The sequence below is a fragment of the Portunus trituberculatus genome, chromosome 28 (assembly GCF_017591435.1).
Source record: "Portunus trituberculatus isolate SZX2019 chromosome 28, ASM1759143v1, whole genome shotgun sequence".
Lineage (NCBI taxonomy): Eukaryota > Metazoa > Arthropoda > Malacostraca > Decapoda > Portunidae > Portunus > Portunus trituberculatus.
In genome coordinates, this window is record NC_059282.1 from 2,785,618 (window position 1) to 2,798,621 (window position 13,004).

At 39.9% G+C, this 13,004-nt stretch overlaps 1 protein-coding gene across 3 annotated transcripts in view; it reads right to left on the reverse strand.

Annotated features, from left to right (window-relative positions):
• Positions 1-621: 621 nt before the first annotated feature.
• LOC123510219 overlaps positions 622-13,004 on the reverse strand; it is a 43,030-nt gene continuing 30,647 nt past the window's right edge. For all 3 annotated transcript variants that reach the window (XM_045265154.1, XM_045265156.1, XM_045265155.1), the window contains exons 4-5: positions 3,153-3,291; positions 622-1,167 (exon numbers count right to left, since the gene is read on the reverse strand). In XM_045265154.1, coding sequence (XP_045121089.1) covers positions 927-1,167; positions 3,153-3,291 — 380 coding nt within the window. In that variant the 3' untranslated portion in view covers positions 622-926. The remainder of the gene's footprint in view (positions 1,168-3,152; positions 3,292-13,004) is intronic.

A 13,004-nucleotide genomic window follows, 5' to 3' on the forward strand; every position in this document is an offset into this window, starting at 1 on the left:
TAGGTTAGTAAGGAAATTCCTGGTATTGTGTTATAGTTCGTGTCTTACTAGAACAAAGAAAGTCTGTTTTTTTTCTCTTTCTCCTTCATATTGCGTCACTCCTTTCTTTCTCCCACGTTCTCTTATATAACCCGCCACAGTTTGCAGCTCTTGTTCTCCTTCACTGCATACTTTCATCTGTTTTTCATGGCTTTTGCTGCAGATCCTCCTTCTCGTTGTAAAATATTGCCGTTGTCTTCGCTCTACATTCCCATTTCTTCTCTCGCTCTTTGTTTCTTTCCTGTGTATTTTCTCTCTCTCACTCTTGTCCGTGGAGGCTTCCGCATGTTTCTGTCGCTCCTATTGATTTTGGATTTCAGTTCTCACGACCTTGGTTCTCTTACTCCCTTCCCTCCAGGTGATATGATGGTTGTCAGGTGTAGCGAACACATGTGGGGAACAGCTGAAGTGGAATTAAGATCCATAGTGCAACGCTAACACATCTACGCCATAAACTATAGTGACGTGATGATGTCTCCTCCTCCTCCTCCTCCTCTTGCCTCTCCGTAACACGAAGTAGAAATAATATTGAAAAAAAAAAACTAACCAGGTTTGATAAATGCGTGAAAAAAAAGTCACAACTGAAAACTGATGAACTATTTTGACAACATGGGAAAGTGTTCATCCTGAGATAAAGAAAAAAAAAAAGACCGTTTTTCGTCTTGATCACTGAGGCTTGCGTGTACCATGTTGGAGACCTCACCTTCTAACAGTACCATCTAAAGCAAGTCAATAGAAATGATTTGTGCGCAGTCAGTCCATTCATTTCTTGTCACCATTCACTCAGTCCCTATCTACTTTAACATCCCTCCACAGCAGCAGTGCTCGAGGGAGGCTCACCACGCATTATCCTCGAGGACTCTTATTCTTTCCTTAATATTGCGATTCTACGTCATGAGATTGAAGCAAGAGAGGAGGATGAGGGAGAGGACAGTGATGAGAGTAGTGGCGGGGTGGGCGTCGTGGTGGGCGCTGGAGCAGGCGTGTAGGGTGACATGTCTGCACTTCTCCTGGTGGACGTCACTGTAGGAGAGTGTCGCCGTCATCTTCTGCAGGAATATGGCCTCGAGTCGCCCACACTTGAGGAATCCAGTGCCGTAAACACACTTGAGAAGCCTCGCGCGGATGCTGGGGAAGGGAGGTGGTCTTAGGGAAGGAGCGGACATAAACGGTATTCGTGAGGGAAGACGGAGAAGCAGAGAAAGAGGAAGAGGAAACTGCCAACTTGAGGAAAGAAGAGTATTGAACGTAGAAATTAAAAGACGAAGAAAGGTTACATTGAACTTACCAACTTGAGGATAAATGAAGAAAAACTTGCGTACTTAAAAGGAAGATAGATTATATATATGAAGAAGAAGACATTATATGGAACCCGTCATCATAAAGGGAGAAGAGAGATTACTTAAATCCTGGTAACTTGAGGAAAGAGATTATATAAAGACCTGATTACTTGAAGAAGAATATTAAAGAGACTCCATAATGTTATGCGGTATTACCCAAGACAGTGAAGTGACTATAATGTGTGTGCGTGTGCGTGTGTGTATGTGTGTGTGTGTGTATGTGTGTGTGTGTGTGTGTTTCACTGTTTGATCTGCTGCAGTCTCTGACGAGACAGCCAGACGTTACCCTACGGAACGAGCTCAGAGCTCATTATTTCCGATCTTCGGATAGGCCTTAGACCAGGCACACACCACACACCGGGACAACAAGGTCACAACTCCTCGATTTACATCCCGTACCTACTCACTGCTAGGTGAACAGAGGCTACACGTGAAAGGAGACACACCCAAATATCTCCACCCGGCCGGAGAATCGAACCCCGGTCCTCTGGCTAGTGAAGCCAGAGGAAAAGAAATAGAAAAAAAATGTGGAAAGGAAAGAAACAGGAAAAAGAAATTTGTGAAGAAAGGAAAAAAAAGTGTTGAAAGTGAGAAAATAAAGAATTGAGAAGTAACGAGTAAGAAGAGAACTTTGTGAGAGAGAGAGAGAGAGAGAGAGAGAGAGAGAGAGAGAGAGAGAGAGAGAGAGAGAGAAAGCGGATGGAAATTTCCGAGTGTGGAGAAAAAATAAAAGATAGAGAAGATTAAACAAGCAAAGAAACACATGAAAAAGGAGGAGGAGGAAAGGGAAACATTGTGAAGAATAAAGAAAAAAAAAAGAGAAACAAAGACAAAGAGAACGAAAAAAATACATAAAGAGAAGGAAGAAATAAATAAAACCGTGATAAACAAATAAACAAAAAAAGGAAGCTGGAAGTCAAAGAGGAAGTGAAGGAAAAGAAGAAAAAAAAAAAAACCCACAGGGGAATACAAACCAAGAGAGAGAGAGAGAGAGAGAGAGAGAGAGAGAGAGAGAGAGAGAGAGAGAGAGAGAAGAGTGAGTAGTGGTGCAGGAAGGATTTAAGAGAGATGGGGAAAGGAGGAGAGTGGGAAGTCTGAGTTCTGAGTGGGGTTTACTTTTCGTGTGAGGAAGACAACTCAGAGGAATCGACTTTAGAGAGAGAGAGACTGAGAGAAGAGATAGGCAAGATGGAGAAGAGATGAGAGGGAATGGGAGAGTGTAGGATAAGAGGTAGTCCATTAATGGAAAGAGAGAGAGAGAGAGAGAGAGAGAGAGAGAGAGAGAGAGAGAGAGAGAGAGAGAGAGAGAGAGAACAACAGAAAAACAATTTCACTGGTTATTAGAGAGAGAGAGAGAGAGAGAGAGAGAGAGAGAGAGAGAGAGAGAGAGAGAGAGAGAGAGAGAGAGAGAGAGAGAGAGAGAGAGAGAAGAGAAAAGAGTGAGTAATAAAAAGCTAACAAGAAAAATGGTTTCACTGGTTATTAGAGAGAGAGAGAGAGAGAGAGAGAGAGAGAGAGAGACAAGAACAAGAAAAACAATTTCACTGGTTATTAGAGAGAGAGAGAGAGAGAGAGAGAGAGAGAGAGAGAGAGAGAGAGAGAGAGAGAGAGAGAGAGAGAGAGAGAGAGAATGATAAGGAGGGCCTGAATAGTAATTACGTGTAATGAAATCAGGTTTATTTTGTCCTGTTTTACGTTTGTGTGTGTGTGTGTGTGTGTGTGTGTGTGTGTGTGTGTGTGTGTGTGTGTGTGTGTGTGTGTGGCTCTACTCACCAGCAAATGTTATGATCCCTTTGAGTCTGTGTCAGGTTGGATTTAGAGTGTTCCTTCCCCACCAGGTGTTTGAACTGAAGGTGGCAGCGGTCCCAGTCTGTCCGGACCTCTCTGATGCACTTAGCGTGGGACAGGTACTCTGTAAGGGGGAGACAGGTGAGGTTAGGGAACACAACACCTTAACCCGCTTACCTGTGTTGGGAATACAGATGGTCATACTAGTAAAGGGAAACTATATCGAAGGTAGAAACAAAATGTGGCTGGTAGTACACGTGTCATTAGACGATAAAAGAAGTCTATATAGATATTTAACCCCTTCAGTACTGGGACGCATTTTTTACCTTGATTTTTGCGTGCCATTAGATCATTTTATTGACATTAGGAAGGGTTTATAGAGATCAGAAAATTAATGTCCACAGTCTCCATTATTTCAGTCTGGCTGGGAGTATACGTGTTATTAGATGATTAAAGGAGTATATATAGATATTTAACCCCTTCAATACTGGAACGCATTTTTACGTTGATTTTTGCGTACCATTAGATAATTTTTATTGACATTAGGAAGGGTTTATGGAGGTCAGAAGATTAATGGCCACAGTCTTCACTATTTCAATCCCCCACATAGGTTTCTGAAGCTGTATAAAATCACCAAATAGTAACCAGAATGAGTATGGAAACGAGCCCTATCACTGAAGGGGTTAGGAAGGTTTTTCGTCTTAGTGGTGACAAGAAAATAGGTAACTTAGTGGGAAGAGAGGACGTGGCAAGCAGTACACGTGAAAAAAATGTATATATGTACAAAACCTTCATGGATGATGTAGGTGCTTTTAGCGGTTAAGGGAAATAGGTAGTTAGGCGTAAAAAGAACGTGGTAGGTGGTACTTAGTGTGGAAGGGAAAATAGGTTCATGGATAGGATAAAACAACGCGGGTGGTGCTACACGAGTCACTACAACATTGAATGGTGAAATAATAGTAAAAAAAAAAAAAACAGCGGCGATGTAATAATGATAATAACAGTGATGATAATAAAAGTAGTAAAGCAAAGACGAATAATATGTACGATTAAGTGGGAGGTTAAGGTAAAAATAGCGTAGGTGAGGAAGGGCATTAGCATATAGTGGGTGATACACGTATAAAAACAACGGTGATTTAATAATGATAATAACAGTGATGATAATAAAAGTAATAAAGGAAAGACGAATATAAATAAGAGGTTAAGGTAAAGATATCGTAATTGAGGAAAGGCATTAGCATATAGTGGGTGATACACGTATAAAAACAACGCTGATGTAAAAATTATGATAATGAGAGTAATAATAAAGGAAAGACGGATATTATGGTACGATTAGATAAGAGGTTAAGATAAAGATAGATAGCGTAAGTGAGGAAAGGGGTTAGGATGCAGTAAATGGTATACGTATTATTATAAATGAAACAAATAAATAACATCTTTCTGCCTGCAAGGGATATGTGAGTCTTTCCAGCGTTTAAAGGACTAAAAAGCACAGAAAATGAAAAGACAACCTCTGTGACACGAGTGGTATTAAAATAGAGAGCAAAAATAAATTGCCTGTGAGGGATATGTTAGGCTATCCAGCGTTTAAAGGACTAAAAGAGCACAGATGGAAAGAAAATGTTCCCTGTGGTACGATTGGTATTAAGATAGAAACATATACAAACACAAGGTACAGGTAGTTAAATAAGAAAGAAATCCAAAACTCAAGCATCATTATCAGAAGAGAACACAATACTCTAAGTCTTATTCCCCAAAGTCCTTTTTTCTTTGTTGTGTGTGGAGGCAGTTCCTGTTCTGCTCTGGAATTAGCGAACTTTGGCGAAATCTTCATAATGATTTTTACGAAAGTTTGCTGGAGATACGAAACTCAATACCACATGATGTTGCCATTCCCCTCGCTACTTTACACAGTGGGTACGAGAGAGAGAGAGAGAGAGAGAGAGAGAGAGAGAGAGAGAGAGAGAGAGAGAGAGAGAGAGAGAGAGAGAGAGAGAGAGAGAGAGAGAGAGATGCAAACTTAAATTGTACAGAACCTCAAGCTTCCTTTTTTTTTCGGAGCACTCTGATATTCAAAACTATAACATGCAAACAGAGAAATCGTGTGTGTGTGTGTGTGTGTGTGTGTGTGTATTTACCTAGTTGTAGTTTTGCAGGGCCTGGGCTTTATGCTCGTGTGGCCCCGTCTCCATATCTACACTTATCCAATTTTTCTTTAAAGCTATGTACACTCGTTGCTGACACCACTTCCTCACTCAAACTGTTCCAAGTCTCAACAAATCTTTGCGGGAAACTAAATTTTTTAACATCTCTCGGACATCTTCCCTTCCTCAGTTTCTTACTATGCGATCTTGTGCTTCTAATGTCATATTCTTCTCTCAGGATTAGTTTCTCATTATCCACTTGATCCATTCCGTTAATCAATTTATAAACTTGTATCAGATCCCCTCTCTCTCTTCTCTGTTCCAGGGTTGGTAGATCCATAGCTTTTAGTCTCTCCTCATATGTCATCCCTTTAAATTCTGGAACCATTCTTGTAGCCATTTTTTGTAGTCTCTCCAATTTCCTTATGTGTTTCTTTTTATGGAGGGTCCACACAACTCCTGCATATTCCAATCTAGGTCTTATTTTAGTACTTATCAATTTCTTCATCATTTCTTTGTCCATATAGTGAAATGCTAATCCAATATTCCTTAGCAAATTATACGTCTCTCTGAAAATTCTATCAATATGGCTTACCGGTTGATTGTTTTCTTCCATTGTCACTCTCAAGTCCTTTTCCTTTTTTACTTTTTCTAGTTCTACTCCATCTCCCATCTTATAGATTCCCACTGGTCGTCTTTCACTTTTTTCCCATTTCCATGACATGGGTTTTGTCCACATTGAATTCCATCTCCCATTTTTTACTCCATTCCCAGATCTTGTTTAAGTTTTCCTGTAGTATTTCACAATCCTCTTTTTGTTTAATGACTCTGCACAGTTTCGCAACGTCCACAAACAGATTTATGTAGCCGTGTGTGTGTGTGTGTGTGTGTGTGTGTGTGTGTGTGTGTGTGTGTGTGTGTCTGTCTGTTACTTTTTTTTCATTTGACGTGTAAAGGAAGATGACCAGAGGCTATAAAGAATAAAATGAAAAGAGACGGATGAACCAAAATAAAAGCCTGGTTAATTAGTGGATCCCGAAAAGTTGAGCAGAAAAAGGTTCCGATCCAGTTGGTCAATTTAATTCGAAAGGTCTGTCTGTGTGTGTGTGTGTGTGTGTGTGTGTGTGTGTGTGTGTGTGTGTGTGTGTGTGTGTCGCAGTAAATGCTTCTCTACGTGGATGGATGGATAGAAAACTAATATTGGCCTCTCTCTCTCTCTCTCTCTCTCTCTCTCTCTCTCGCTCGCTCGCTCTCAGAACTATCGTATATGGAATAAAAAGGGGGTAATATAAACTTCAAACAACAAAATGACATTACAGAGAGAGAGAGAGAGAGAGAGAGAGAGAGAGAGAGAGAGAGAGAGAGAGAGAGAGAGAGAATCATTCCATTCGTTCTAGTCCATAAAGAAAAAAAATAAATAAATAAAAAAGAGAAAAAAAATAGATAAATCCCAAATTCCTCCACTCGATTCTTCATTTTCTCTCTTCTTCGTCTGTCAGAGCATCAATATTGGCGACGAGCGGGGGAGTGGCGTGTGGGCGGGCGGGCGTGTTGGCGTGTTGGATGAGCGGGCGGGCGTGTTGGCGGGTTGGGTGAGCGGGCGGGCGGACGTACACATACACATTATCTACTCAGGCTGTTACGTGTGTGGGTGGCATCAGCAGACGACAAGTGGTGGAAAATATTAGGTGTCATGGCCACTCTCATAAAATTTAGAGCACCGCTACTGCTGCGACATTAACCTAACGAGGGAAATTGAATAGTGTCGCAGGATAAGATGTGTGTGTGTGTGTGTGTGTGTGTGTGTGTGTGTGTGTGTGTGTGTGTGTGTGTGCGTGTGTGTGTGGGAAAGAAGGTTATAATAATGTTCGCGTTATTTTGTTGTTTGAGAATTTAAGGCTATCTTGAGAGAGAGAGAGAGAGAGAGAGAGAGAGAGAGAGAGAGAGAGAGAGAGAGAGAGAGAGAGAGAGATTGCCAGATATATTGAGTGGCTGGTAGAAACATATGATATTCTCTTTCTCTCTCTCTCTCTCTCTCTCTCTCTCTCTCTCTCTCTCTCCCTCGCTTGCATTGCCCCAGGTCTGAATCAATTGAAGCTTACGAGAGATCTCTGCAAATCAACGAATCAACGAGAACCCAATTTTTTTTTCCATGCAAATCACGCGCTTTCAACCACCGAGGTATGCTATTGACTTGAAACATATCAACTTGAGCACACAGTAAGTAGATTAAAGCTGTGTGGTACTAGTTTGCTCCATCTGCTTCACGTATCGACGCGTAAAACAAGCTGCCAACATGTGTATTGCAACGAGAAGGTAGCAAGGAAAGAGTGAGGCGGGAAATTGAATGGAGCGCAGTAAATTCGTTTAGATTCAAGTATAGGAAGGCGAAGTGGAGGAGTACGAGGCGAAGGAAAAGAAGGAAGAGGAAGGTAGGGAGGGAAAGGAGGTAAAAGAAAAAATGAGGAAAAGTTACACGCAAAATAAGCAACATAAGAAGATTAAGAGTTTAGTCTCAAAGTGAAGGAATTCGTTTTCCTCTCGTGATATTAAAAGACAGTATTTTCTTGTATTGTTATTTAGTCTCTCTCTCTCTCTCTCTCTCTCTCTCTCTCTCTCACACACACACACACTTTTTTTCACTTCTATTTTTACACCTCTCTCATCCTTACTCATCCATACCTGTCAGTCAGCTCGTTCCTTTCATTCACCTGCCATCCATCTGTCCACTCATTCATCCATTCCTCCAGAACCACTGTATACTTCCACCCTTTCCCTCACCTCTCTATCACATTACATACTTTCCATCCAATCCAACTTCATGCTTGCTATCCGTCACTCCTCGTCCATCAGTGCCTCACCCATTTCCCGTCCCACCCTGCCGCCCGGAAAGTGCCGAGTCTGTCACTCTCTCGCCTTGTCAAAGTTGCAGAGTTGTTGAGTTGCTTTGCCTCGGAATTATGGTGGGAACTTTGCCTGTTGAAAACTATCTGGTTCTGGAAAGTGCGTCTGTAGTGGCATGGTGGTAGGGTGGGTGGGGGATGAGAGAGAGAGAGAGAGAGAGAGAGAGAGAGAGAGAGAGAGAGAGAGAGAGAGAGAGAGAGAGAGAAAGGGAGGGAGGAGACTGAAACTCGTGTCTTGTTTGTTATTTGCTCTCTGAAAATGTTGTCACTTCGTATTCCTTTGCTGCATGGATGTGTTTGCGCATGTGTGTGTGTGTGTGTGTGTGTGTGTGTGTGTGTGTGTGTGTGTGTGTGTGTGTGTGTGTGTGTGTGAGAGAGAGAGAGAGAGAGAGAGAGAGAGAGAGAGAGAGAGAGAGAGAGAGAGAGAGAGAGAGAGAGAACCTGCTGATACCGTAGTTTGAACAAGAGCGATTTTCACGATAAGGGTCGGGAAGTTGGCAGGCTCCTTGACCTAACTCGGCAACTTTTCGTCTCCACTCCTTCCCCTTCACTCCACACTCCTGTTCTCTTTTATCACCGCAACTGTTCGCCCTCCATTGGCATTCCCATCCTCCCTCATCGCAATTGGACTTCAGATGCGTGGAACCTCGTCTTTCGTTGAATATTAGGTATAACTGTTTGCCGGAATGTGGTTGGGGAACTCTCGCGTCAGTCAGCCAGTCAGGTGTTGGAGAATGTCTCACTCCTCCGCTGGTGCCTCCCTCAGCAGTAATTTTACGAGGAATGTTAAGTGCCCATTGTTTAGAAGGAGGAATTCAGACTGCCCAAGTGGTCTTAAAGATGTTATATTTTTCCTGTTACAGCTACTCTCTCTCTCTCTCTCTCTCTCTCTGTGTGGGTTTATCAGCGTTTGTATCGTTCTCTACCAAAATATTTTTCTCTTCTTTATTGATGCCATTTCCGTCCATTCCCTTGATTAGTTTTTGGTGTTATCAGTCACCATATCTCTCTTCCTCTTTTCTCCCTCCCTTCCTCTCTCCCTCTTTTCTTCGCTGTCTGCATACATGTCTCATTTTTCTCCTTCCTCTCCCATCCGTTCTCCCTTAGTCTCTCTCTCTCTCTCTCTCTCTCTCTCTCTCTCTCTCTCTCTCTCTCTCTCTCTCATCACTTTGCCCAAGCCAGATCGGAAGCAGCTGCCTTTACGTGATGAGAGAGAGAGAGAGAGAGAGAGAGAGAGAGAGAGAGAGAGAGAGAGAGCACTTTCTCCTCGTAAACTGCTGACGAAGAAAAATAGGAAGGGTCCGGAGAGGATGTCGGACGAGACTGGTGTAATATATCGGAAGAATTGTACATGAGAAGCGAAGGACGAGAGACATCTTACTTGTGTATCCTTGACAGTCGTAGCAGCAACATCATCATCATCAGCAGTAGTAATAGTGGTAGTAGTAGGGGTAGTAGTAGTAGTAGTAGTAGTAGTTGTTGTTGTTGTTGTTGTTGTTGTTGTTGTTGTAGCAGTAGTAGTAGTAGTAGTAGTAGTAGTAGTAGTAGTAGTAGTAGTAGTAGTAGTAGTAGTAGTAGTAGTAGTAGTAAGTAGTAGTAATTATAGTAATAATATTTAGTAGTAGTAGTAGTAGTAGTAGTAGTAGTAGTGATAGTAGTTGTAGTTGTAGAAGTAAGTAATAGTAGTAGTAATAGTTGTTGATGTTGATGATGATGATGATGGTAATGATGATGATGATGATGATGTAACATAATCAGAATAAAGAGGAAGAGTAGAGACAAAGAAAAAATAACAATAACAGCTCCATCTAATAAATCAAACGTCATAAAAACTTGCAGTCACAGCAATAATAATAAAGAAAATTGATAGAGTTCAGAAGTGTAATTCAATGCAATACTGGAGTGTAAAAACCATAGACGTGAACACAGCAATCAAATGAGTGACGGCAACAAAGGTACGGTTCACACTTGACTCGACAGCTATAAGGGAAACAGACTGACACACAGACACACGTACCATAAGAGCAATATATATAACAACGCCAGATAGAAACATTTGAATTATTACAGGAAAAAGTCACAGGAAATTGATAAAAACGCGACAGCACTTTGAGTTGATATGGTAAATAAAAATAACTAATTAATAACGCCGGAAAGAATCATGGTTACTTGTTACAGCCACAGACACGTAGTTAAAATGAAAAAAAAAGGCCGGAAAGAGTTATTTGAATTTATACCTTACAAAAATAAATATTTAGATTAATGTCTGAAAAATAACAAAAAAAAAGGTTAAAAAGAGTTATTTGAATTCATACCGTGTAAAATAAATATATGTAAAAAAAGAAATATTTAGATGAATGTCTTAAAAATAACTAAACAAAACTGTGTAAAAAAATAGATGTAAAAAAGAAATATTTTGATTAATGTCTTAAAAAATAACTGATTTACTGTAGTGAAATTAATACAACAGAATGGTGAAGCAGAATAACAGTGCCTTAAACATTCTTTTAATTAAACAAGACTCCAAATTCAAGTGAGCTTTTTTTTTTTGTAATGATTTTTTTCTCTACAGTTCTCCCTCTTACATAAAACAAAAATAATAAATAAATAAACATCAAGTAGATACCAACATTAGGAAGAAACATTTTAGCTAATTCAATAAAACAAAAGAGAAACTGTAAATGACTAACAACACGTGAAAGAAAATAAAATAAATGAATACAAACACTAATAAAACACTAAATAACGATAAGGAAAAGTCGAAAAGGAGTATCTGAATCCAGAACAATAGGAACTGCCCCCCCCAAAAAAAAATAAGAAAATTCGAAAAGAGTGAGTTAATTAATAAAAAAAGGAACGGCCCCCCAAAATAAATCGAAAATAAGTAAGTTAATCCATAAAAAAAGGAACTGCCCCCAAAATAAATCGAAAATAAGTAAAATGAATCCGTTAAAAAAAAAGAAACTGCCCCCCAGGAAAAGAAAACGTCGAAAATAAGTAAATGAATCCGTAAGAAAAAGGAACTGCCCCCCAGAAAAGAGAAAACTTCGAAAAGAAATATTTGAATACATATAAAAGGAACTGCCCCTCCGCCCCCCCCAAAAAAAAAGAAAAGTCGAGAAGAAGTAAATAAATCCGTAAAAAGGAACCCCCCAAAAAAAAAAAAAAAAGGAACTGCCCCCAAAAAAAAAAAAAATCGAGAAGTAAATTAATCCATAAAAAGAAAGAAAACGTCGAAAAGAAATATCTGAATCCATAAAAGAAAGGAACTGAATCTCCGGACCCCCAAAAAAAAAAAAAAAAAAATGTCCAAAAGAAATAAATAAATCCGTATAAAAAGGAACTGCCCCCCAAAGGAAAAAAAAACGTTGAATAGAAGTAAAATGAATCCGTAAAACAAGGAATCCCCCCAAAAAAACCGAAACGAACTAAATTAATCCATAAAAAAAAGGAACTTCTCCCCAAAAAAGTTGAAAAGAAATCAAATTCATCCATAAAATATTCAACAACACTAAAAAAAATGAATAATTAATGAAACCACACTTCGGAACAGAAACTCAAAGAAATAAATAAGGCCACGTGTATGTATCAAATCCTCGACTTTGAACCAGGGAACATAAAAGCAGTAATGAGTTTTTGATCCCCAGAAAAGGTGGAGTATGAGGCGACAGAACAAGACAGAGAGAGAGAGAGAGAGAGAGAGAGAGAGAGAGAGAGAGAGAGAGAGAGAGAGAGAGAGAGAGCACTTGGACTCGTTATTTTCTTTCAATTTGGCGGGTTAAGATTTCAAAGAATGTTCCATGAAAAACTTGTTTTGCTCGTGTTCTTTCTCCTCTCTTCATTTTCTTTAAGTAGAATATGAAAAGCTTCTGTGATTTGTGGCTGTGGGCGTCCCGAGGCCCTTATAGAGAGAGAGAGAGAGAGAGAGAGAGAGAGAGAGAGAGAGAGAGAGAGAATCAGAATCAGAATCACTTTATTTCCATTAACAATGGCTATTCTTTACATGAGTTATTAACATACAAAAAGGTAAAAATAATGCATTAGATTTTAGAATAATGATAATAATAGATAAGAGTAAGAATGATGCATTACATTCTAGAATAATAATATCAGATAGCTAAGACAAAAATAGAAATAAAAACATTTAAAAATAAGTAAAAACAAGTAAAACCAGGTTTATGACTAAAAGTAAATAAAAAAACTAGTAAAATAAGTTTACAACTAAAATGTAAGTGAACTACAGTCTATTAATATTAGAACAGTGAGTTCAGTCATAAAAAAACGTGCTAACGTATAGCATGGGGAAGATCTTTAGGCGTCTTTTGAAGGAGGACAGTGTGTTTGAGTTTTTAACATGCGAAGGCAAGTCATTCCACACTTTGGGTCCCAAGACAGTGATAGAGCGTTTGCCAGTGTCTGTGTGAGTGAGCGGTGCGTGAAGATTATATTGGTGTCGTGTTGTGTAGGTGTGACCCGAGACTTCGCTATGAGTAGGCAGGTGCATGTACCATTCAGGAAATAGTTTGTTTTTCACCTTATATACATGGACGGCAACATCAAAAGTAACTTTTTTGTCAATTTTGAGCCACTCAAGCTGGGTAATAAAAGGGGTGGCGTGGTCGGATCTTCTCGCTCCGCCAGCACATATTTTAGCAGCAAAGTTGTGTAGTTGGTGCACTCGATGTAGCAGTGTGTTGCTCGTCGTGCCATATATTGGGAGACAATAATTAACTAGGCTGAGAGCGATCGACTCTATCACTGTCCTACGGGTTTCACTTTCAAATTTGTCT